Source organism: Rhipicephalus microplus, chromosome X (assembly GCF_043290135.1).
Source record: "Rhipicephalus microplus isolate Deutch F79 chromosome X, USDA_Rmic, whole genome shotgun sequence".
In the NCBI taxonomy this organism is placed as follows: Eukaryota; Metazoa; Arthropoda; class Arachnida; order Ixodida; family Ixodidae; genus Rhipicephalus; species Rhipicephalus microplus.
The window spans coordinates 471,655,377-471,681,137 of NC_134710.1; the positions used below are offsets into that span (position 1 = coordinate 471,655,377).

Sequence of the window (25,761 nt, forward strand, 5' to 3'; positions counted from 1 at the left end):
TCTTTTTTTGTTTAATAAAAAAATGGACAAAAGTTTTATCTGGATTAGTCTGAACTAGTGTAAGTGGCAGCTACATTAATATTGCATGTCACAGTTATGTTTTCATGTCATGTCACAATATGAACTATCTGCATGTCATCTACTTTTTCTAGGTGCTCATCATACATAACCATCAGCTTCATCTTTCTGGAAAAATAAAATAAAAAGTATCTCTCAAAGTATGTTGCCACCCTTGAAAATGATCTTTTTTTTTTTTTCAGAGAACTTCACTTTTTATTATTTTAAGAATCTACAAACATTCAGAATAGTGCTGCGGCGAAAATGGCGTCTCTATGTAGTTTTGTTCATGAGTTGTGCCGGTTTTTGCAACTACCAGTAGACCTCCCTGAAACTAAAACTGATATTTTGTGAAAACCAACATTTTAATTAGTAAAACAAACTTATGTCTGTGCTCAAGTTCACAAGAGACATTTACATTAGTTTGTAGGGAAGTATGCTAAAGCTTAATGGACACCTGACATTAAATTTGGAAACTGGAGATGTTTTGTGTTGTTTGAGAGTCCCCCATGCGGGGGCATTTCTGACCGATTATTAATTACAAGTGTTGCCTATAAGATATTTCAATTTGGTTTTAAAGTAAGGGTGCATGCTCGTCCGAGTATTCAGGTTCAATTGACCTTTTCTGTGGTTTGACGTAGTTAGGGGGATCCCCTCGGCACATTGCAAAGGTCAAGCAAATATTGTTGGCATCAGAGAACATTTACGGAAGTGCACAATACCCCGACTGGCACTCGGCGAGGATTATTGTTCGTCCCCCCACTCGCTAGGTGGTGAGGCTGCTTAAGCCAGGAATGCCTTTTTTTTTTTTTTCTGTGGGAGGGAACACTCAAAGCATCCCCATCGTTTCATTCTTCCCCACCTGCGGGTCCCCCTATTTGAAAACAGCGCATTCAGCGTCACCAAAGCTCGAGCGCATGTAGTCTCAGGCACTGCCCCGCTGTGGGGCACTAGTTTCTAATGTGTGCAAAAAACAGTAGAATCTCGATAATACGAATTCGAAGGGAGCACGCAAAAATTCATATCATCCTGAACTCGTATGAACCAAAAACAAATTAAAGCAGATAACAAAAACTTTATTTGCAGCTACTTCGTGCTGAAAGAAAGTCCATTATGTTCTTTTGAACTTTCCTGCCTTCAGCACATCTCAACAAAGAGCCGCGATTTCCTCACTCATGCTGCTGGCGCAGCTCATTCACACTGGGCATCAAAGGGATCGAAAGCGGCCAAACTCATCGGAAGTTCACTCACTTCGCCGCTTAAGGGGCCGAAAAACCGTGCCGTGAAGTCGACACGAAAAGATCAGTCCTGGGAAATTCACAAGAGAGAACTCATGTGAAAACGCCTGAGCGGCCAAGAAACTACGTCCACGCCCGCCAGAAATATTCTCATTTGTATTGCCCCTCCTACATGCCACCACCGCCACCTACATCACCACTCGAGAATTCATTCCATTTTGCCTGTTTTGCATGCAAAGTTATGCATGCAAAGCACTGAAAAGAAACAGTTTATGCCTTTACAGATGTTGTTTCGGAAGGTACGCCAGCAGAAACGACACAAGCGGATGCACTGGCACCAGCAGCGACTGATTCAGCCGGCAGTGAAAAAGCGAGACACGTTAAGCCATGCAGACTCGCTGCTGCTATGCTGCACCTTCTTCTACTTCCGGTGTTCTCAGCAATCGTAATCAAAACCAGGCTCTCAAACGCGTCTTTGTCAAGGCCGTGAGCTTTACCGTGCAGCACGGGTAGTTCATGATAACGCCGGCACCTTTGCCGCCATGTTGAATTTGCAGCTAGTTCTTTAGATCACGTGGTTTGAGAGCTAGAGCAGGCAGTGTAGCCAATGTAACTAGGGCCATGAAGCAGAATATGTGGTCTACTATCGCATGACGGGAAAATCCTTCTCGAATTGATTTTTTCCTTTGGCCTCGCGCAGAGTTTTTCTGGCCTCTAAAGTGAGAAAAATTACACCGAGTTTTGTCGCATTTTGTCGCAAAGTTAAAAATACTGCCAACACGAACGACATGGACGAAGCGCACTGTTTCTGCGGTACTGCCTTTGTCATTTACTATGTTCCAAGTAGTCCCTGCACAAGCTCTTCAAACAAATTACATATTTCAAAGCACAGATGCCATCAGCTAACCAATCCCAATGCAACAAAACCCAAGTTACCCAAAAGGGCAAGCCAGAAGTGTTCCTGTACATGTGGCCCTGCAGCAAGGCCCAATGAACAAGTTGAGTCCTCTGCTGTGAAGTGGAAACACTAAGCGTGCAACTGCACTGAACATAAACTCACCTATGGACACAATGTCCCCAGGAATAAGATCACAGCTTAAAATTGGCCTCCACTTCCGGTTCCTGTAGACCTGGAAAAAGGATAAGCACGGTCACCTACACAGCAGTGACCACACATGGGTCATTTCACATTTAACGTCCCAGCCATTTTGGTAATCATCTTGTGTTTGAAAAAACTTGTGCTGATACACTGCACTGTAAACAGGGAACTGTTAAAATATTATGTAGTAAAAAAATTTTGTTCCAGAATGCTTTATGGGTGTTGTTTGCGAGAAAATTTATTTGAATAAGTTGGTTTCTTCTTTCTACATTAAATTTGGTTTACCTAATAAACAAAGGGTTTGTGTAAGGTGTTTGAAGCTGAATAATATTAGTGCAAGTTTTCTGCCAGATACGCCTTTAAGAATTGAGCCAAAGTGTTCTTTGCCTCACTGGTTGATTCAGACAAGTCCCAATTTCGTATATTCTTGATAGAGTCGTAACAGCTGCACTACAGGTTTTGTCAGTCAATTTAATCTAAATGCCTGCCAAATTAGTCTTGGTCTATTTGGCACCACACAGACTAATCAGCACACAGATTAATCACACACAGACTAATCAACGTTCCAGTTACATTAATTAGAGTAACACTAAAACTAATTCGGTCATCAGTGAAATTTGTCCAAACGCTAGCCAAACCAATACAAATGCCTGTAAATCTAATTCAAACACGTCATCCTCAACAAGTTGTGACTTCAAGATGAGCAAAATTCTTTAGAAATGTACAAAGTGAACACACCGACATGATACTCAATTGGACAATTCGTGGGAGCAGTAGCTTGTCGCCGATGTCATCATTTTAAGAAGCCATTTCGAAGCCATTTAGTTCTTTCATTTCTTTTTGTTAAAATAAGGTAAATGCATTTGCTTGCTCCAATGAGTGCTCAGTTGCCAGTGTTCATACAGGTTTCCAAGAGAAAACTTCAAGAACTTTTAAAGGGCCTTTAAAAAAATAAGGGGTCAGCGAAAGCAATAATATTGACAAAATTGACTTTTTTCTTTTAGCATTATTTAAAGTCTGCAGCTTTTTCTGAACCATAATCAGTCGTCTGTCTCGGTGGGATTTTTTTTTTCTCTAAAAATGACATATTCCAGAGCTTGTGCAGCAGCCTGCCATGCCCCTATTCTTATGTAGCAAGGGATTCTTTGCAATTCAAGCATCATACTCGTATGGAGAGGTTACAGTTTCCGAAGCTGGAGTGCATTTGCTCATTCAGAAAAGAATGCGCCCAGAACTGTCAAAAAAGAAGGAAAGCAGAAACATCAAGCTTTCTGTCAAGAAATCTTTATCTAGCTGGGGACGTCTTTGGGGTGTCACCATTGCCAAGCACCGAAACCATTATCGTTCGTCCATTAAAAGAAATAAAGCCTGCTTGAGGGACATGCGAAAAACTGTTCGTGTAACATATTTTTCCAACCGACGCTCTATTCTTAGATTTTAAAAGGCCTTCGATAAGGTTTCCTGAAATGTCCCTTGGGACCCTTGAGGCACCAATAAATATTTTCATATGGCATCGAAGTATACCAATCTATCCATTGAGCTTGCCCGAAAGAGATGCTGAAACTTGGTCTAAATTCAACAAAGCACAGTTGATAGGTGAACCATTCGTTCATTATGAATAGCTTCCAGCATTTGTTGTTGAGGCTGCTAAGCCAAATTACCCCGAAAAAGCTCATCCAAAATTTTTTGCCAAATGCTTCCATAGAAAACTTTAAAAATCTACCGAGTCATCCAATTGTCGTGCAAGAGCACGCTCCTAAAAAAGTTTTCCTTGGGCACCAAACACCGAAAATATTTATGCTCTCCTAATGCTGTGCTCACTTTTAATGATGGCAATAAGCCCGTGTGAATGTGCTGAAGTCTTTTGAAATTTTGCCACGGCACTGCACAGAGCAGGGCCTACGCACCCTTGAGCTGCATCGACAGTACATTGCTGACAGGAGTGCACAACAGGCGACAGAGGAGGCTCGCCAAGCCAGACGTTTCAACACAAACAGAAAAAATTGTATTGGGGATGAGTATCTGGCTGATTCTTATTACGGGCCCGTTGATTTACTGTTATCTCGTTGTACTTTTGAAATAATTCACACTTTTACCTTAAACGATATCTCCAAACATGCTTTGTTTGTACTTGAGTAAGGACGCGGCCTTTAAAAACGAAAAAATCGCGAAAAAGTGGAATTTCGGGAAACCACATATGCGGGCAGCACATGTCATTCAACATCTAACTCATCACGAAACTGTTTGAAATAAAGTTTACATCAAGCCGCCACAGCCCTCGAGCGACACGGGAGCACTCAAAATGGTCAACTTGGCGCAATCGCAGTTTCTCGACTGCTTGTTGGGGCTCCGCCATTTTGGTGTTGTTTTGTTTGTGAATTCTTGCCCCTTCTTTCCACCCGCGCCGAAGGTGGAAGAGCAGGAGAAGAGCAAGCTGCTTATGACTGGAGGGCTCGCAAGAGCTTTGAAGCTTCCCGCTGCAAAGACGCGCCGCCGGGATTGGGCGATACGCACACTTCTTAAAAACGAGAGAAACCCTGCGACTGCGATTGGCTGCTGCGCGCGATTTCGTAGTACTGTTGCACATAATGCAGCTCTCTGTCATCTGCTGCTCCTCCGTCCATGGGTTTTTCTTAGTGTTCCACTCGCTATCGTCTATCGTCACAGCTGTTCGCATACTCTCCACGTTTCAACTGTTTTTACGAAACGTTTTTCAAACATTTTCACAAGATATTTTTCAACTGTCCTTACGAGACCATTGTTGCATTCGCCCACGATGCGTCCAACAAAAATAAAAACGCAACAAGTGTTCAGTGCAAAAAAGCGATCTATGAAGGTTGTCCGTATGGAGAGGCTCTTTGCTCGCACGCGCGCCGACGGTGATCGCACCGACAGTACATGTGGAGCACTTCTTCATGTACGCAAGAGTGTGGTTGCATCGACGCACCTAGACACGAGACTCCTGCGTCACCGGTGCAAAAATTTGAAGTTGCAAGTGCGCCTGGTGTCTCGTGCTCATAGACAGGGGCTTCCACATCCTCGCTTTCACCGGCCTCCGAGAGTGCGATCGCGTCAACTGTGCACTTGCGAACTCATTTTCTGACGTAAGAAGAGAAAGAGGTGGCGGATCAACAGCACGCTACTTCTCGGAGACAACTCGGCGGTATGCCAGCAACGGAGCAGCAATTTCAGGCAATGGAGCACGATCAATGGAGCGCGACCTGGCCATTCAACGTTACAGCTGAGAAAGATTCACTGCGCTTGAAAAATGTTAGGAGCTCCTTGGAGAAAATGAAAAGGCGGCAAAGAGAGTGCCAAAGGACACCTCCAGTTATGCTGCAGGGTTGTTTTAGATTTGGATATGTGCCCAAAGCTTTCAAATGTCGTTTTCTCAAAACTACGTTTTTGACTAGTGAGGCTGCTTGTTCCAGTCATATCTGGGGAACCACTCATCCTATTTTCACAAGTCTTTATTATGCACGTGAACAAATTTCTAGGGGGGAGACAAGACCATTTTTTTAATATATCGTGTCTATTATTTTTGATACCTCCTCAAAACTTGATTAATAATATCTCAATTACCAACAATAAATTTGATGTTCTGCTAAAACTTTTCAGTAAGAAAATTAAAAGAGCTCTGTTACCCCCTGAAGTATCGATCTGAGAATCATTATTGTTAATTTCACAGTTCCAGCATCTTTTGAAAGTTCTCCAGGCCTGGAATAAGAGAACCATGAGCACTATTCTGACATATTGCCGTAACTGCAAAACCAGTGAACATAACTTCATGAAATTTTGTAGTAATTATAATGCTTTTGCTATTAGTCTATCCTGAAAATTGCATTGAGATATCTTCATAAACAAGAAAGTTGGTGTCTAATGGTAGCCTCCCCCCTTGAGTTCTTTTATCTTGGCAACCACAGTATCTAGAAGCATAGATTTCGACCAGTATTTAGATAACATAATAGGCAATATGCTGAAGCAGAATTATTGTTGCGCGAGACAGAGCATTTTTCAACACGACATCTAATAGCTGTTACTGAGCGATAATTACCTGAAGTAAAAAATTTACAAAAAACTAGCGTCAGAATTTTCAGTGCTAAATCTGCTTCAGTGAAAAAACTAATGACATGATCATATTGATAGTAAAATAATTACTGTAGCTCTTATGGTAACGGAGAACAAGTACATAAACTTCACCTAAAATACATGGCGAGTGTAGGGCCATAAGAGGAGATGCGGGTCGAAAAACGCGAGTTTTTTTTCAAAATGACAGATTTTTTATTTCTGTCTGTTTTGATAAGATTAGTACCTCTACTGTTATGAAACAACAAAAAAAAACAGGTCGAGACTTAACTGGAAATGTTTTAAAATTATATCTAAAGAGCACAAGGTGCCTGTTAAGAGGTCCAAAGTGTGCAGTCTTCGAGCACCTTCCCGCCGATAATTAGCCGCCACTCCCCATTGTTGATGACACTAGTCGAAGAGTCGAGCCTCACTCTTCAAGCAACAACAGTTTCCCTCGCTGATGCGTCGCAAGAAATAATAAAAATAAGCACGCTACTGCGCGTTTTTCGAGCGCCATGACTGGCATATCACGTGGTACGAATCGGAGACTGCCATTGGCCGCTGCGCACCTGCATGTGCTGTGAAGCCTATTTGTGGGGTCCATGTCTTGTCGAGCAGCGCAGCTGAACAATGATTTTCTCGTGTAATTATCTCCGTTATGAATGAAAAATGCATTGCTCGAAAGTGAAAGCCGTTGTGCGGTGCACTCTGTAGGAATAGGCTATGAGCAACTGGCCCGATTTGCAGCAGCTGTTGGCTTGCAAAAACCAATGCATCAAAAGTAATTCGCACCCGTCAGCCGGAAAGTTCGTGATGCGGCAATGAATAACATCAGCACCAATCTTGCGAGGTTGAAAGAGCTCGCAGTGAGAGAACTTAGCAGGGACGACATTGCTATTATGTTCAACGGTATGTGGCACAAACATGGCCACAAAATGGCATGACACTGGACTTAGTTTGGATTTCATAGTCCTGTCGAACTTCTTCCTAGCTTGCAGTTGGCACAAGGCTCTGCCAGATGGAGCGGAAGTTTGGCCAGCATTTCATGGCCCTGTCTGTGAGCGAAATGTCTGTGAGGAGTCTGCTCGAAAAAGCCGAGGGACAAACTCATGGGGCTGGCGTATTTTAGTCGCAGCGGCCACTACAAGAAAGATTGTTCTTTTTGGAGTGCAAATTTCATGAGATTTAATTATATCTTTCATAAATAAAAACTCAATTTTAACCTAGTTTTTCTCAAAACACAAATTTTGCCATTTTTTTCAATGTGCCCCTCCTTTTTCGGGCACTTCAAATCTGCATGAAATTTCGCCCAAATTTTTTCCCAAGTATGGCGAATGCAATTATTTAGTTTAAATTTCAATATTTTATTGTATAATAGAAAAATTTCATGTAAACTTTTACTAGGATAGGTGAATTATCGACTTTGTACGTCTATTATTTTTCACGCCTATTACATATTATGTATGTGCTTCCTAATTAGTTATTTGCATTCTACACTTTATTTCAAACATTATAAACTATGAATGGAATGAAAAAGTTGTGGAAGTTCAGGGATGAAAAGAGAGGGGGCACAAAGGTTGAGGTTTTTCCTTTGTCATTTCGCAGAGCTAAAGCAACTTGCCAAAAAACTAGTTATATATTTTAAATCAGCATAAAAAGTTCCATAAACAGCTTAAGTTTCATTGCTCTAGGATGAATATTAAAAAAGAAGTGTCTTCGAGTAGCATTTCTTTTCAAGGAACACGTGTGTAGTTCAAGGTAAATTTCATTGAACAAAACAAAAGATGGTTGGTTCACTTATTGCATTGTTTCTCTAGAATCGAAGTTCTGAAGCTCAGGGCAGCTCTTTAAGTCTTTTTTTCTATTTGCGCCTTAAAGAACCAGTAAGCAGGTTCCAACTTTTTTTTTTTTTACACCCAACAAACAAGCTTGCCAACTGATACAGATCGTGGCGATCACATTTTCTGAATATTACATTGCTGTGCCCCGTGCAGACTCTCCATTTTGAAAAAACAATTTCGCACCTCTTTCTTTTGGCCTATCAGTCCTCTCCGTACATGCACAGTGATGAAAGCTTGCCCGTGGGTAACTTAGCGTACCACTCAGCCTGTCGATTGGTCCTTTGCCCTACGAAACGATACCTTTGCCCTACGATAATGCAGTTTCGGCCGCGCAGTCCGCATTTTTATTTTCCTGTGCTGCCCTCTGCCATTTTGTAGAGTCCGAGACTACCAGGAGAAGCAGTATTGCCAGAACGAAGGCCTCCAAGATAAAGAGGCGCCTTGCTACTTTACTGCTAGGGGCGCGGGCTCCTCGAACTGAGTTTTCTCCCCGTGCCACTACGACACATGCTCATGGGGGGCATGCCTTGCTCGGTTGATGGCTTCGCGCTGACGATGTATTGCTGACATCATGGCACGTTGCCAAAGTGGGCGGAGTGATGACGACAAGCTACTCCTTTGCGGAGAAGGGTGGTGAGCGCCCGTGCAAAAATTTTAAACTGATGAAACGGATGTTCTAATCCCTGTACGTTCCTTAATATAGCACACATTCGCAAAATTTTTGCAGCAGCATGTTCACATAATAAAGGAGTGCATATTTTTTTTCACAACAATTTTTGGACCTCGGAGTGGTTTACTGGCCCTTTAGTGCTATCAAGTCCATCATTCTTACTCATCACAGTCTTTCGCAGGCTGTTGGACTGTGCTAGGCTATAGTGTACTACAGTATGGGGTAGTGTGTTCAGGCACCCTCTCTCGCCATGCATCGCGTGAAGCGGCGCACGTGGACAAAAAAACGGTTCTCAAGGCGGCACTGCCATAGCATGGGCTGGCAGAATCGTCAGCTCCGTGCCGCTCTGCCTTCTCGGGTGCTGTTCAGTGACCTGTTGCTTGTGTTCACGCCCGCTTAACGAAAGTTTTTCTGGCAATGTTTTTGCTGGCCACACGACAGTGAGGCCATGTCGAGTCATCGGCGGCAACGACACTGCTGTGCACCTAAGTGAGAAACAGGGTATACCATTGAAAAAAAAGTGAGCAGCCGTCGCTTTTCGCTGCATCCAAAGACGAAGCACGGAAGAAGGTTTGGGAACAGAATTTACATTGAAAGAATAGGACCTTGAACGAAAGCTACTCTGTATGTGAGCTACACTTCGAGCCTTCATGTGTTCTCGGAGACTATGTGCATGTTATAAACGGCGAAGAAGTTCGCGTACTACGTAGGAGACCAGAGCTGAAGCCGAACGCTGTGCCGATGTTACTGCCTAACGCTCCAAGCTAGTTATCGAAGAAAGCGCCGCATCCAAGACCTCCGAGAAAGTGGAAGAACTCGGCCGTCGAATCTACCATCTCCATGAAAACTGCAGCACCTTGTGTTGACGGTGAGGCCACTGATTCAGGTTCATCGATGGACCTTCCTGCTGACTACGAACGAACCCGAGGTGGCGAATACGACAGGGACTGCAGCTTCGCTACAATGCTTACTCAAGCTTTGTTTACCTTGAATTTATATGAGCTCGATCGCACCGCATCTCCTGTCAAAGAGAGCGGTAATTTACATGCTGTCACGACTTCATTTTTTCATGAAGGGTATCAACCAGTTTCGAAAGACGAATTGAAAAAGAAAAAAAAAAAAGCTGCACGCGAAAATCAGTCGTCATAAAGGTGCCACCGTGATAAAGTGATCGTGAACTGGTAATTCCATGGAATGGCGTCCAATTTGATCGGTGTTACTGCTCACTGCAGTATGCGCACTCGTAAATAAAGGGTTGCTTCTTACAGTCTGACAGTGGTGCCAAGTGATGTTTTCTTTTGACTGTACAGTGCAATATCCCGGCCACAGCAGCAGTATTTCGGCGGGCACGTAATCGTTTAAAGACCCAAGATTGTCAATATTATTCCCTAGTCTTCAGCTACCGCGTGCCTCTCAATCAAATGGCAGTTTTGTCACCTTAGCAACATAATTAAAATTGCATGATGGAACTATCGACAAGAACAGTGCCGCACACGTAACAAAGGAAGTCGAAGCTGTCGCAGTGTGCAGAATACTACTCGATATACCAGTAATATAACAAGAAACTTTCGGGTTTACAGATGCTCCTTTGATACCTCAATCTTCCTAATTTTTTATTCATTCACCAACCCAGCTTTCAAAACTGCAGGCAGTTTCCTCAGGGATGACTGCTTCGCCGTTGTTTGTTAATAGTTGCATTTAAACCGTGTGTTGCAGCTTTGACATATCGCTTTGCTTTGAATGCAGTACAAACAAACCCATCAGAAAGCTTTTCTCCGACGTGTCAGCAATTATGTATGCAATCGCATATCACGGGATCGAATCTCCGCCGTGGCGGCTGCATTTTTGGCGGAGGCGCAAATACTGAGATGCGTGTACCTAGATTTAGGTGCATGTTAAAGCACCCCAGGTGGTCGAATTTCCGGAGCACTCCTCTACGGCGTCTCATAATCGTATGGTGGGTTTGGGATGTTAAACCCCTGCTATTACTAATATCGAAGCACAAAAGTGCATAAAAGGCAAAGCGTGAGGAGACAGCCCATGCTAAGATTGCGCTATCTCCCGGCTGTCGATACCAAATGCACCAGCCACGGCTCCTCCCTGAACACACTACCCCATATTCTAGTACACTCTAGCTAGGCTAATGATTGAGGAGACTGAGGCTAGTGAGAGTGTGCTTTTTCTTTTCACAGTTTACTGAGAGATACCAATAAAAGGGAAGCCAAAAGAAAAGTTTTCAACCACTAGTAATAGTCTGCTGCAATGAGCACATTTGTGCGACCTTTCTTTTTTTCGTAGAGCCCAAGATGCTGCAGCCTTATTATGACTATCAGCTTATGGCTTCTGGCCAACCGACCGAAGTCCAAGCAAATGCGCATGCCCAGATCTCAGCGATCTAATACGGGCGGTTTGACCCCGTCTGACTTTGCAATTGCAGTGTTGTGGAACGCAATGAGCAATGAAGCAGAGTAAGTGAAAGCCCATGAAATACCGTTATGGGAGCTGAAAGTTGCACAATAGGATTGCACTCGGGGTTGTGTTGATTTTTTAGCACTCAGGAAGCACAGCTCTAACCAAAAACGTGCATTTTTTGTACCAGATGTCGCTGAATCAACTTCATTTGTACTTTACAGCAGGATTGTTGGGCTTGTACCACCACTAATGGTGGAGCAATTTAAAATTGTCCACATTAAATGTATTTCGCGATAAGTGTAGGGAGGAAGCAAGCTGTACACCTCACAGCATGGAGTCGAGCAGGGTTGCCAGGTTTTGCTACATTGTGCTTGCTACATTCTTCTATCTTAGTCCCGTAATTGTGATATTTTCGCACTGTCAAGCCATATTAATTTTTACTGCTGACACAACACTCATACTCAGCCTTCCCTTTAAGGGGGGACGTGGCAAGTAAAACTAATTTTTTTATTAATGTACTGTTTGTGATGAAATTTGGTGTGTGTATGTGGATGATTGTGAGGATTCCAAATATGAAAACCGTTTTCAAATACCTCTTGTACTTTTTGAGTTACAAGCATAATTATACTAATTAATGCTCTTCACACTTAAAGAGATAATTATTGCTAAATGAAATTATTTTTTCATATTATTATGTTCCCAAAGCATCAACTTGTGCAAAGAAGCTATTAGTTGATTTTTCTAGTTCTTGTAACCATAAATAAAATTTCCAAAACATGAATGTTGTTTTGCGCACACATCGCAGTAATTATAAAATGTGTTCTAAAAATTTTAAATGATGAGTAAGAAGAGAGATAAAGCTTTATTGCACTGCTAAAGGCCTCCTGAGCCTAGTGCAAAAAACGGAACGACTCTATCAGTCTTTGTTAGAAAATGACGGATGTTCTAGCGAAGGCACATAGGCGAAAATCAAGAGTTGAGAAAACTGACTTTGAAAGTTCACTCTTGTTTGGAAGTTCACAACATGCCTAAAACACTCAGAATCCTCCTGGGCAGTAATCCTGAGATGCTGTGGCCTTGGCCTCTGTAGAGCGCAACCCAGTTTTGCGCTTCTTTGTCGTGGAACAATGCGCCTTTTGAGCCCTCTTTACCCTTTTGGCATCCTTTTCGGCTGCTCGCCGCAAAGAGCAGTCTCCTGGATTGAAGCCCAGTTGAGCAGTGATCTCTTGCAGCGCACTCTTGCATCCACCATTGAAACGGCAGACTGCATCTGCAACTGCACTTTCCACACTTCGAAGGGAGGCGAACTGGCTCTTGGACTGGAGTGACCAAATGAGGCTGTTCATACTCTCCACAGCGTTCTGGGTTTTTCCCTGCGCACACCTTTCAAGGAGCTCTTTGTTCGAGAGGCGCTTGTAGATTGGCAGCAGTGCCACTCGCACGTGAGGGGGCAGTTTATGTTTGTGAGGCGGCAGCGGCTCTCCCTTGGCCAATGCCTGATTGTGCAGGCACCAGGAGTCAGTCCCACTTGGGCACAGGTTGTGGTGTGGATCCTGGTCTGTGGATGTTACATGGTAATAAGTGGCCATGATGGCCCTCTCCATGCCAGGAACATCGTTGGGGTGGCTCTTAATGGCCCAGCCATAATAATTCGTCAACTTCTTTATCAGGCCCTGCGTCAGCCGGCCTTTGCCACCCATGCTCAGTCCTCGGCCTTTGGATTTGTGCTCATCAAGAAGGTTGCGCAAGGAAGTGCCCATTCTTTTTTTCACATGGTTCACACACTCCTGTTTCTTAATCACCATGTAGCCATACACCTTGTCTTGCGTGAGGGCAAGGTACGTACGGCTGTCACCGTCGCAGAGCACATTGATGTATCGAAGCTTGTACTTGGTAAACGATCTTTCAAACATGATCCTAGCTGCTTCTACTTCCATTTGGCCTGCATTAGCATCGGTGTTCTTTTGGCACTGTGGCTTGTGTTTCTCAAGCCACTCCTCATAGTTGTCGTCACCAGGCTTGGGGCCAACAGCACAGCCTTGGCAGTAGTTGGACAGGACACAGTGGTCCAAGACCAAGCCTGTGTACAGCTCGATTACACAGCCCACGCCAATATGACTTCTGTGCCCCCTCGTCATCCACGTGCCGTCGTAAATGACGTCAATGTTGCCTGGCACTCCTCCTAGGTCCTTGTAAATGTCATGCACCTTCTGTGCACTTTCTGCTTCAATGCGGGTGGCAGCTGATGTGGTGGCAGGGTGGCTGTACTTCCTTTGCAGTCTCTGGTAGGACTTGTGGTGCAGTGCTCGATGCGAAATGTCCATCGCAGAAAAAATGTCATTTATGGCAGATTGTTTTCTGCCAACTGACTGCACAGCCCTCAAAACACGCACGTTTACCTCAAAGGGGTTCGTTTTTTGTTGCCCGGAGCACCTCGGGGACGACCACGCACTGTTCACTCTGCCACAATTGTCACAAAAAAGTTCCATCCTCGCCGCGAGTCCAAGGCAGTGCGTAGTCTGGAGGCGTATCGACCCTTCGTCGCACTTGTTGCACTTTACTGACGAAAGCAGACCGTTCAGCATCTTCTTATTTACAATGAAGAATGTGGAGTCCTTACCGCCGTCATTTTCGTCGCAGCCTTCGTTCAGAAGCTCGAGCTTCCGCTTTGAAGCGGACTTCGATGCTACGGCATCCAAAACATCCCGCCTTGTCTGCGCCCGCTGCGCGATTTCTTCACTGCTCGGAATCTGGGCCGAAACTCGCGATAGAATGTTCGACGCGCGCACGCCCGGAGTTGCAACGGCTGCCGACGCGGTGCCACCGCAATCGGGTTCGCGAGAGCGTCCATCACGGTCGACGGCATCCGGCGGTCTGACATACGACGATGTGGCACCTTCCACACTCTCGGCCTCACAACAATCAGCGAAGGGTCTGAGTAGAGGCTCCGTGACGCTTGAAGAGCATGCTCCGTCCGGAACTGCGACTGGGACGGCAGCCGCAGTCGTCTGCCCTTTGTTCCAAGCTTTCCGACGCTTGCCGTACTTGTGGACGCTCCGAAACTTTTTTTGCGGCAACATAGCACCGCAGTATGAGCAAGCACTCAGAAGAGACCACCGATGTAAACAAAGCTTGGTAAAAAAAGCACGCGAACTATCACAAAAACAGCAAACTGGCAAAAAACGAAGCGCACGCCGGATGATTCTCGACACGGCGGCCGCAGATGCGCTCGCGCTTCCAAGGTTGCCAAGGTGCGCGGCGCAGCTTTGACCAGTAAGAGGTCGCGCCTGCTACCACGTGACCCGCGCAGCCAATTGCCGTTCTTCGTTTTCGTTTTTTTACTTGCTCCTCGCGCTTTTATTTTCACTCGGCGAAATACGAGACCGCGACCATCGGGAAGCCGGCTTTCTCCTCTTTCCAAAGCTACCAAAATGGCGGCCCACGGTCAACTTGGCGCGTTTGTGCGGCGTGAACAACACCGTTTCAGGGGCTTTTTTTTCGCACTTTTCGGCGACTAGCCTCGGCAAAAACACTATTTGCGGGATTTGTAGCGCACGTTTCGCTGTAATATTTTAGAACAAGGAAGTTGAAGGTCTGAAGATTACGAAAAAAAATAAATCAGAAAATCGCATATTTTGACCAAAATCGGCACTTTACTTGCCGCGCCCCCCCTTAAAAAAAAAAGTCCCAAAAGATGCACGATGATCCCAAAAGATGCACTGGCTTATTATGTGTATGTTTTGCTTTTTGTCCGTTTCACTTTTGCCCGTTTCGCTTTTGCTCGTTTTCTTATTATTGAATCTTTTGTAGTTTTTGTGCGTTGGCTGACTTATTAGGTGTATGTTTTGCTTTTTGCCCCTCCCCTCTACAATGCTGTAAAGCCCTGAGGGTAAAATAAAGAAAGAAAGAAAGACTCTCATTAAACATAACAGGAAAGAAACAAGAAAATATGCTTTGTTTAAAAGGAGTTTTATTTACTGAGGTATGAACAGAGCCTCAGTGTCCACAGTATAAAACCAGTCATGTTAGAAGTACCTGTTGCATTGAAGCAGCCAATCGGTTTCAGAGATTTTCGTTTAATGAGAGTCTACTGTAGTCATTGTGCATGAAATGATTGCTTCAGTCAGCTATCTTGCTTACTTATTGTTTCAGTCGGAAATTTCATGCTTTACTGATTTACATCTTCAGCACAAGGCTTCACCATATAGTCATTTAAATAAAATTGTTGTAGATGTTTTCACACACGTGTGGCTACTCTTGTTTATTTTCATTGCCTTTAGTTGAAGATGGCTACTTTTTTTGTTAGTTTTCCCAGTTTTCAGGCAACCTTGTCTTTTCGAACGGGCAACCCTAGTGGGGTGATGGCTCAGTTAGGAAGGCTAGAATAAAAAGGTGTGAAAAGTGAGCTGTGTTTCTGTCACAGAATGAGCGCTAAAAATGGGCGCGCCGCAAAATTTTTGCGATAACGCGCGGAAGAGACGCCAGGAGGTCAAAAGAAAAAAAAAAAACAAACATCCAAGGCTCCCCGGGCGCGCGCTCTCCCCTTGGAAGCGTGGCTTCGCCGACGAACCTCCTCACCCCACATCGGCGGCCGAGATAGCCCGCGAAAGTTCTAGAACGAAAGAGGCGTGGTCACGCCGGGTTGAGTCATCCATCGCGGAGGGCATTCCAACCGTCTCGCCCCCTCCCCAGCCTTCGCTGCATATCGCGCCGACGAAATGACGAGAACCTTCTGGAATCGCGCACGGAAGGTATTTAACCGAGCAGCGGAGACGAGAGAGCAGGAGAAGACGGAAGTTAGCGCCAGAGCGCGAAGGGATTCCGCCGTGTAGTCGGCGAAGGTTTTGTCGGTAGAGACAAAGCGGGAGAAGAAGATGATGTCCACCTGAGGGATGACGACTCGAGCTACCGGCAAGAGTGTGTGTTAACCGTATCGAGCGAAGACGCGCGGCAACAGCTGCGTGTGGGAAGCCGACGTGTTTCCGGCGAAGAAGTTTGAAGCTTGGAGAGTGGCCTATTGAAGACGTGAGGTTTCCTGGAAGAGGAACTTCGAGGGCAGCGGAACGACAACAACGCTGGACTTTGAGTGAGTTCTCGGAAGAGTATCATTCAGACTTTTGTTCCAAGAACTTTGGACTAAACAGGTCTTCTATCTCTTTAGTCTTTAAGTGTCTTGGTTGTTCAATGCATGCGACTGCATTATAGTGCGTATTGTTGTCTGTGTCCGTTGTTTCGAGAGTGGCTGATTGTACTGTGTAGTACGTTCTTTGATTGGTTTGATTGGTGACATATTGTATGCAACTATTGTGGAGTGTGCATTTTCGTGCATTGTTTTCGATATGCCATTATTGAGAATATAATTTGTTTGTTTAACAACTCTCGGCTCTGACTTGTTCTTTGGGCCACAGCCGGCGTCCGCTGGCGCGCCAAAAAGGACCACTTCTAAATTGTCCACGCTTTCGTGGTGCGGTTCGGGGGGCCGATACTTCGGCCCTTGGAATTAGCCCGGCGATTGCCTCCCGAATTAACGGGACCGGTGTGACAATTAATCTGGCGTCCGCGACACAGGACCTTTTGGTGCACAGTGTGTCCCAGGTAGTGAGAAAGAGCCTCAAGTGTTGATAGTGCTATCGGAACGATTTTGTGTGTTGTGCAGTGTTCTCGTTAACAAGTGCAGGGGAGTGTTCCGATAGACTGATTTAGGCAGATACTTTTTGCACGCGGCAAGGTTTTACTTGCGAGTTGCGAGACACCATGGATCTCGAAAAGTTAGTCGCTCTTGGTGAGAAGATGGGTCTTTCTGGCGCCGAACTACGGAAATGGGTAAGCCAGAAGGAGAAAGAGGCGGTGGAGAGAGAGAGGTTGGCAGCTGAGAGAGCCAAGGAAGAAAAAGCAGCTGAGTTGGAACGAGAGAGGTTGGCAGCTGAGAGGGCGAAGGATGAAAGAGAGCAACAATTGAAGTTGGAGCTGGAGAGAGAAAAGCTGGCCGCAGAGAGGGCGAGAGAAGAAAGAGAAGCAAAGGAGCGACAGCTGAAAGAAGAAAGAGAAGCGGAGATGGCTGAAAGGGAACGGCAGCGGCAGCACGAGATGGAACTCGAGCGGCTCCGGTTGCAACAGCGAAGTGAAACTCCCGTCCAACCTAGAGTTGAAAGCAGCGAACGGGAAGATCATGGCTTCCGCTTGCACCCAAGCAAGCTGCTCGTGGCGTTTGATGAAAGGAAGGACGACCTTGACGCGTACCTTCACCGATTCGAGACGATTGCGAAGAGCCAGAATTGGCCGGAACATCAATGGGCGACTGCTTTGAGTACTTGCTTGAGTGGTGAAGCGCTCAGTGTGTACGGTAGGCTGACGCCGACCGATGCAGCCAACTATGCAAAGGTGAAAGCTGCTTTGCTGAAGCGATTTAGATTTACTGTAGAAGGATTCCGGGACAGATTTCGGACAGGAAAGCCAGCTGATGGTGAGACGGCTACACAGTACGCCGCCCGACTTAGCCATTATTTCGACAGATGGATTGAACTTTCAGGGACAGCGCAGGAGTACGATGAACTTAGAGAGCTCCTAATTAGAGAACAATTTCTTACTAGTTGCCACCCAAGCCTGTCGCTGTACTTGAAAGAGAGGAAGGCTGAGTCACTTGAGGACATGCTTGAATTAGCTGATCAATTCTTGGAAGCGCAAGGTGGAACTAATTTGGCTAAGGTCAAGAAGGATTGTCTCGATGATTCGAAGAAATTGGCTCCCGAAGAAAAGAAGCGTGCACCAGAGAGCATTCCGCGATGTTTTTTGTGCAACCGAGTGGGTCATCGCGCGAAAAACTGTCGAACGATCTTTACGAGCCCTACGGCAGTAAAATGTTTTAAGTGCGGTCAGACTGGGCACAAAGCAGACGCATGTCGAAACGGAGCGAGTCAAACTCACCAGGTATCCTGTGTGCTAGCAGCACCGAAATCCGATGAATGCCGTCACCGACGGATTTGTAGAGTTGAAGAATGGGGAGAAAATTCCTATTGTGGGAGCTGTAAAGTCAAAACAGCCAACCGGTGTTACGAAGAGAATGCCAACGCTGCCTGGAAAGGTTGCAGGCAAGAAGATTACAGTTCTAAGAGACACCGGTAGCTCCACGGTTATCGTGCGGAGAAATTTGGTACGAGAAAGCGAGTTAACAGGCAAAACGAAGCCGGTTTGCCTAATTTACCGTACGGTTCGGATGCTTCCCGAAGCAGAGATTGAGGTGAAAACTCCGTACTTCAGCGGGAATGTTGCCGCTCTATGTATGACGACCCCCCTTTACGACCTTGTCATCGGAAACATCGCCGGGGCGCGAGGACCGAATGATCCGGAATGTTTGGGAGAAGACCCTAAGATAGAGCCCTCGCCAACCCAGCGACCGCGAGATACAGTGGAGGAGCATCCCGTGACGGATCTCACTAGAGCCCAAGGTGAAGCCGCGGCGCAAGAGACAGCGAATGAGAAGACGATCGTGTTGAATGAGTTCACGCGCTGGGCAGCTGGACGTACGTCGGCACGACCTCAACCGACAGACAGTGTAAAAGTGACGGAGTCGGCCAGCCCGGCCCAATGTCGTGACATGAACAAGCGGGTGACAGGATCGGTTGAGCGTTATCACCCGTTAACAGTGTCAGAAGTGACAACGATGGCTGAGGCGCCGCCTCAGACCCCGTCGTTGGAAAAGGCTCGCCGAAAAAGAACCAGGAAAAAACACGAAGAGATCGAGCGAGCACTGCAAGAAAGGACGCAAGCGCAGCTCGAAATACACAGGATAGGTGCTGAGGTGGAATCGAATTGTGTTTGGCAGTGCTGAGTGCCATATGTTGTGTTAATGTTGTGTTATCCTGTGTCACAAGTGTCGAAGTGTCTGTGCTGTGATGTGATGTATAGTGTTGTATAATTGTGGTAATGAGAGAACTTTGTACGTTTGTATTGTTTGGAATGTGTGATGAAGTGTTGTAGTCATGTACCTGTGGTTATATTTCATGTGTTTTGAGATTGAATTACAGTGTACAATTGTATTGAGTGATCTATTGCTAGTGTGACGTGGCATGAGCGACGGATTAGGTTACAGTCTTTTAGAGTGTGGGGACTGTTCGCGCTCGTTTGTGTGGTTTGGAATATTATGAGATAATATTCTGAAAGTGGGGGGCAGTGTCACAGAACGAGCGCTAAAAATGGGCGCGCCGCAAAATTCTTGCGATAACGCGCGGAAGAGACGCCAGGAGGTCAAAAGAAAAAAAAGAAAACAAACATCCAAGGCTCCCCGGGCGCGCGCTCTCCCCTTGGAAGCGTGGCTTCGCCGACGAACCTCCTCACCCCACATCGGCGGCCGAGATAGCCCGCGAAAGTTCTAGAACGAAAGAGGCGTGGTCACGCCGGGTTGAGTCATCCATCGCGGAGGGCATTCCAACCGTCTCGCCCCCTCCCCAGCCTTCGCTGCATATCGCGCCGACGAAATGACGAGAACCTTCTGGAATCGCGCACGGAAGGTATTTAACCGAGCAGCGGAGACGAGAGAGCAGGAGAAGACGGAAGTTAGCGCCAGAGCGCGAAGGGATTCCGCCGTGTAGTCGGCGAAGGTTTTGTCGGTAGAGACAAAGCGGGAGAAGAAGATGATTTCCACCTGAGGGGTGACAACTCGAGCTACCGGCAAGAGTGTGTGTTAACCGTATCGAGCGAAGACGCGCGGCAACAGCTGTGTGTGGGAAGCCGACGTGTTTCCGGCGAAGAAGTTTGAAGCTGGGAGAGTGGCCTATTGAAGACGTGAGGTTTCCTGGAAGAGAAACTTCGGCGAGGTTTCCTTGAAGAGGAACTTCGAGGGCAGCGGAACGACAGCGCTGGACTTTGAGTGAGTGATTCTTGGAACAGTATCATTCAGACTTTGTTCCAAGGACTTTGGACTGAATAATTTTCGAACTCTTTAGTCTTTAAGTGTCTTGGTTGTTCAATGCATGCGACTGCATTGTAGTGCGTATTGTTGTCTGTGTCCGTTGTTTCGAGAGTGGCTGATTGTACTGTGTAGTACGTTCTTTGATTGGTTTGATTGGTGACATATTGTATGCAACTATTGTGGAGTGTGCATTTTCGTGTATTGTTTTCGATCTGCCATTATTGAGAATATAATTTGTTTGTTTAACAACTCTCGGCTCTGACTTGTTCTTTGGGCCACAGCCGGCGTCCGCTGGCGCGCCAAAAAGGACCACTTCTAAATTGTCCATGCTTTCGTGGTGCGGTTCGGGGGGCCGATACTTCGGCCCTTGGAATTAGCCCGGCGATTGCCTCCCGAATTAACGGGACCGGTGTGACAGTTTCTCTCGCATAAAGGTGCCGCCTTCCGCGACATCTCTGCTAGGCCAAAACATGGCGTTACAGTCGAAGGCACTGCCAGCTAACACGGGGGAGAGGGTAGTGTAGGCCATTGCGACGGAAGCTTGTCAGCTTCGTCAGCGTTCCACATAATTTTACGAGTACTTTGTGTTAGTGTGCATCAAGAAAAATGCCATCTACGAAATTGAGAAAACTCAAGGAGCGTGCTTCATGTAGGCGCTGTGGTTCGGGGTACGAAACATGCACGGCAAAGGTGTCGCTTATCCCTGCGCCAGCATGCTGACAGATTTGCAGTTGGGAAGCTCGCCCTCCGCCAGGGAGTTGGAGCTACATATTTCTTTTATTGTGGGGCCAAAAAGAAAAATGTATATGGAAGTACCCCGGCTCGTACCACAAGTATAACAGGCATAAAGCTATACAGGACAATTCGGCCATCTAAGAAAAAAAAACATTGTGGCTCAAGTTAAATGTAGCAAACCCGAACAAGTGCAAAAAGAACATTTACCAGTGTACTTTATCATACTATAGTGCTCATTAAATTTGGTTGAAGCCATGAGACTAATTACTATTTCTCTTCCTGTCCAAATTTAGGAACAAACTAGCTCCATGACCTTGACACACCAGAATTGGACTATTTTATAAAACATCACACGTTTTTCCCTCGTTTTGTATCGTGCAATTTTACGGGGGTAGACCTATATTTAAGTAGGCTTACAATCCTGCATGTACATTACATTTTCTCCTAAAAAAACACTTCCAAGTTAAAAAGCCACTTCATTTCATTCTTAGACACAACCGAACAAAACGATTAGTCTGCCAGTTTCAAGTCAAGTTTACTTCCAACACATAAAGTCGGAGGTCCTTTCGCGAAAAGATGTCGCAGACATCTTGAGAGACCCCAAAGACCCGTACAAGAACAGAAGGCATTTAAAAATATCGCAGAATTATACATGTATAGGCCAAACTAAGAGCTTGTTTCTTTTTAGTGAACACAATAAACACCCGGATTGTGCATGGGTTATATGAATCTTGTGTGCACATGCGTAAAAAACTATAATTTTTAAACAGCAGTTTAGTTGGGTTGAGTACAGACGAGTGTGAGCAGGGAGGAGTATGGACATGAGTGACTACTGAGGAGTGAGAGTATGAATATGAGTGGATAAAGACGAACGAAAAAAGGGGCATGGATCAAAGGAGTGTTTTGTTTTCCAAGACGCAGCCTAACAAAAACAATAGCCCGCTGGTTTCATTGGGTTGAGTACAGATGAGTGGAAGTAGGCGCGAGTATGAACACGAGTGCAGATGAATAAAAGAATGGGAATGTATGAAAGCTTCGTCTTTGTTTGCAAAAGACAGCCCAACGAAACCAACAGTCGATTGCTTTCATTTGATTGAGTACTAATGAGTGCGCATATGAAGAGAGTGAGTAAAGAGGAGCGCAAGTATTAACATGAGTAAGTACAGACAATTGAAAGAAGCGGAATAGATCAAAGGAGTGTTTTGTTTCCTAAGACGCAGCCTAACAAAACCAATAGCCTGCTAGTTTCGTTGGGTTGAGTACAGATGAGTGTAAGTAGGCATGAGTATGAACACGAGTGCAGATTAATAAAAGAATGGGAATGTATAAAAGCCATGTCTTTCTTTGTAAAAGACAAGAGTACACTTAACCATACCAACAGTCGCTTGTTTTCATTCGGTTGAGTACTGATGAGTGTGAGTAAAAAGGAGCACAAGTACAGCGGACTCCCAATAAACGAAAATCGCTTAAACGAAAATGCCTCATTAACTGAACTAAACGGACTCATATGGCTGGATTTCTGTGTTGCACTTTGAAATTCATCGGTTAATCGAAACAGTGCTTATTGGTGACCTACGGTTAAATGGCAAAAACTCTAAACACAGCATAGACTCGCTCTGGACAAAGGTAGTCTCACAACTATGACAGCACCTCTAGACAAGCCAATCCAGTAGCCATTCTCGCTTGTGGTGGCTGTGGGAGCCGAGTCGGCGAGTCAGTTGTGTGTTCAGCCTATTTGTGCGGCTAAGTGCGGTGGATAACGATGTCATTTCAGCCCAATGAAAAGGAAGCGGCCGCACCATGCACTCTCGCTTGAAAAAAAGCTGAAAATTCTTCAGGAGCTCGATCAAAGCGGCCTGCACAAAAAACGGAAGTGGCGAAAAATACACATCCCTAAATTGACGCTGTCGCATATCTGCAAAGGCAGAGAAAATATTGAAGGCGCTATAAAGAACGGGACCTTTACATTTAAACGAATGCGGACGACGCCTTATTTACAACTAGAAAAAGTTCTATTTCTGTGGTTCAAGCGTGCATGGAGTACCAATTTGCCCATAAGTGGACCAATTCCGGAGCAGAAAGCTTGAGAGACCGTCATGCAAACGGGTGTTGAGAAATTCGTCCAAAGGGACAGATGGCTCAGCCGCTTCAAAACACGCCTTGGCCTAGTCTTCAAAGCAATCTCAGGTGAGAGTGCTGCAGTCAACAGGGACATCTGCACCGACTGGCAAAAGGGGCGGCTTGAGGAAATTTTGATGAGCTTTGGGCCACGAGAAGTCTTCAATGTCAACAAGATGGATCGTTTTTATAAGGCGCTTCCATCAAAGACTATCACCTTCAAAGGCGAAGCCTGTAGTGAAGAAAAACGCAATAAAGATCGCATCACTGTGCAGGTGGGTACAAACAAGGCAGGAGATGAGAAATTGAAGTTGTTGGTAATAGAAAAATCAAGGCACCCACACTGTTTCAAAGGCGTTTGACACCTTCCCGTTACGTACCATGCGAACGGAAGAGCGTGGATGACCATAGCCATTTTCGAAAACTGGCTTTGGGAAGAAGACGCAAGATTTACAAGGTAAGGCAGGAAGGTTGTCTTCATCGTGCATAATTGCCCGGCCCATGGTCAGGTTGAAAGACTCCAAGCCATCCCTTTGGAGTTCTTGCCAGCCAATGCAGCGGCAGTGTTCCAGCCGATGGATCAAAGGGTTATTCAGAACATTATTAAAGTTCATTACCGCAGACAATTGCTACATCGATTGCTACTTTGTGCAGACAGCGGGAAATGCTACAGCATAGATTTATCGGCAGCCATCCACATTTTGGGCCGCGCCTGGGAGCAAGTGAAGGCAACAACAATATACAAATGCCTTCATCATGCTGGCTTTCAAGTGCAAGAAGCAGTACCTGATGAAGAAAGCCCTGCTGATGCAGACATTGAGGCAGTATTCGGTGAGGTCATGCCCTCTGCCCCTTTCACGCTGCAGGACTATGAAACAAATGAAAATGTTCGTACCTGTTGTGAGGAGACTGTCAAGGAAATGATTGCCGAAGTGCTAGATGAGGATCAACCTTCCAGCGATGAATGTAGTGACAATATTGCCAGTGTAATGGTGCCACCAGACCAATCAGCTAAAGAGGCTGTTGAACTTTTGCAGCGCTATTTTGAGCATAAGGCTTGTCCAGAATTTGTGGCTAGTTTGTTGGGCATGGGTGCGTACCTCTGAAAAAACAACTCAAGCTTGCCAAACAAACCACCCTTCACTCCTTTTTTTTCTCCCACTCATCCTCATGAGTACAGTAAGGTTTGTGCAATTTGAATAAAGGTTTTGATTCACTAAATAAGTGTACTTTGCTTAAATGAAATTTCTGATAAATGTAACAGTTTTATGGACCCCCTTCAAGTTTCGTTTCAGAGGAGTCGACTGTATTAACATGAGCAAGTACTGACAAATGAAAGAAGGAGAATGGCTCTGCTTTACTTCGTGACACAGAGCCAACTAAACCAAACCACTAATCTTGTGGTTTCACTGGGTTGAGTGCTGATGAATGCGAGTAGGTGCGAGTACGAACAGGGGTGTGTACAAAAGAGCATATGTATGAAAGTGACTGAGTACAGACGAATGAAAGAAGGGAAATAGATAAAGGGCTTGTTTTGCTTTGTGAGACCAAGCCAAATGAAACCAATGGTCACTTGGTTACATTGGATTGAGTACAGATAAATATGAGCACATGCGAGTATAAACATGAGTACAAAGAAGAGAGAGTATGAACATGAGTACAGATGAACAAAACAATAGGAATGTATCAAAGCCTTGTCTTTCTTAGTAAAAGGCTGCCTAACAAAATGAATTTTCATTCGGTTGAGTACTGATAAGTGTGAGTATGAAGAAGGAGTACAAGGAACACAAAAAGTAACGTAAGTACAGACAAATGAAAGAAGGGGTATGAATAAAGGGCTTGTTTTGCTTTGCGAGACCCAGCCTAATGAAACCAATGGTCTCTTAGTTTCATTAGGTTGAGTACAAATAAGTATCAGCAGGTATGAGTATGAACGGAAGTACGAAGAAGAGAGAGTATGAACAAGAGTTCAGATGAACAAAAGGATGGGAATGTATTAAATACTTGTTTTTATTTGTAAAAGACAGTCTAACGAAACCAATAGTCACTTGCTTTTATTCAGTTGAGTACTGATGAGTGCGAGTATGAAGAGAGTGAGTACAGAGGAGCGCAAGTATTAACATGAGCAAGTACAGACAAATGAAAGAAGGGGAATGGATAAACGGCTTGTTTTGCTTGGCGAGACCCAGCCTAACAAGACCAATAGTCGCATGGTTTAATTGGATTGAGTACTGACAAGTGTCATTAGGTGTGAGTGTGTGTACAAATGTAGGTGTGTACAGAAAAGTATAAGTATGAATGTGAGAGTGTACGCACAAATGAAAGAAGGAGAATAGATCAAAGGCTTGATTTGCTTCATGAGACACAACCTAATGAAACCAATGGTTTGTTGGTTTGATTGGGTTAAGTACAGATGAGTCTAAGTGATGAGCCTTATACGAACATGAGTGAGTACAGATGAACAAAAGAAAGGAAATGAATCAGGGGTTTGTTTTCTTCATGAGAGACAGCCGAACGAAACCAATAGTCTGTTGGTTTTATTGGGCTGAGTACATATGAATGTGAGTATGTTAGAGTACAGTCGAACCCCACTACACCAAAACTGACGGAGCATG

At 45.2% G+C, this 25,761-nt stretch overlaps 1 protein-coding gene across 7 annotated transcripts in view; it reads right to left on the reverse strand.

Moving 5' to 3' along the window:
* LOC119160815 (endoplasmic reticulum transmembrane helix translocase) overlaps positions 1–25,761 on the reverse strand; it is a 520,848-nt gene that overhangs the window by 269,602 nt on the left and 225,485 nt on the right. For all 7 annotated transcript variants that reach the window (XM_075881403.1, XM_037413063.2, XM_075881402.1 and 4 more), the window contains one exon: positions 2,356–2,425. In XM_075881403.1, the coding sequence (XP_075737518.1) occupies positions 2,356–2,425 (70 nt within the window). The remainder of the gene's footprint in view (positions 1–2,355; positions 2,426–25,761) is intronic.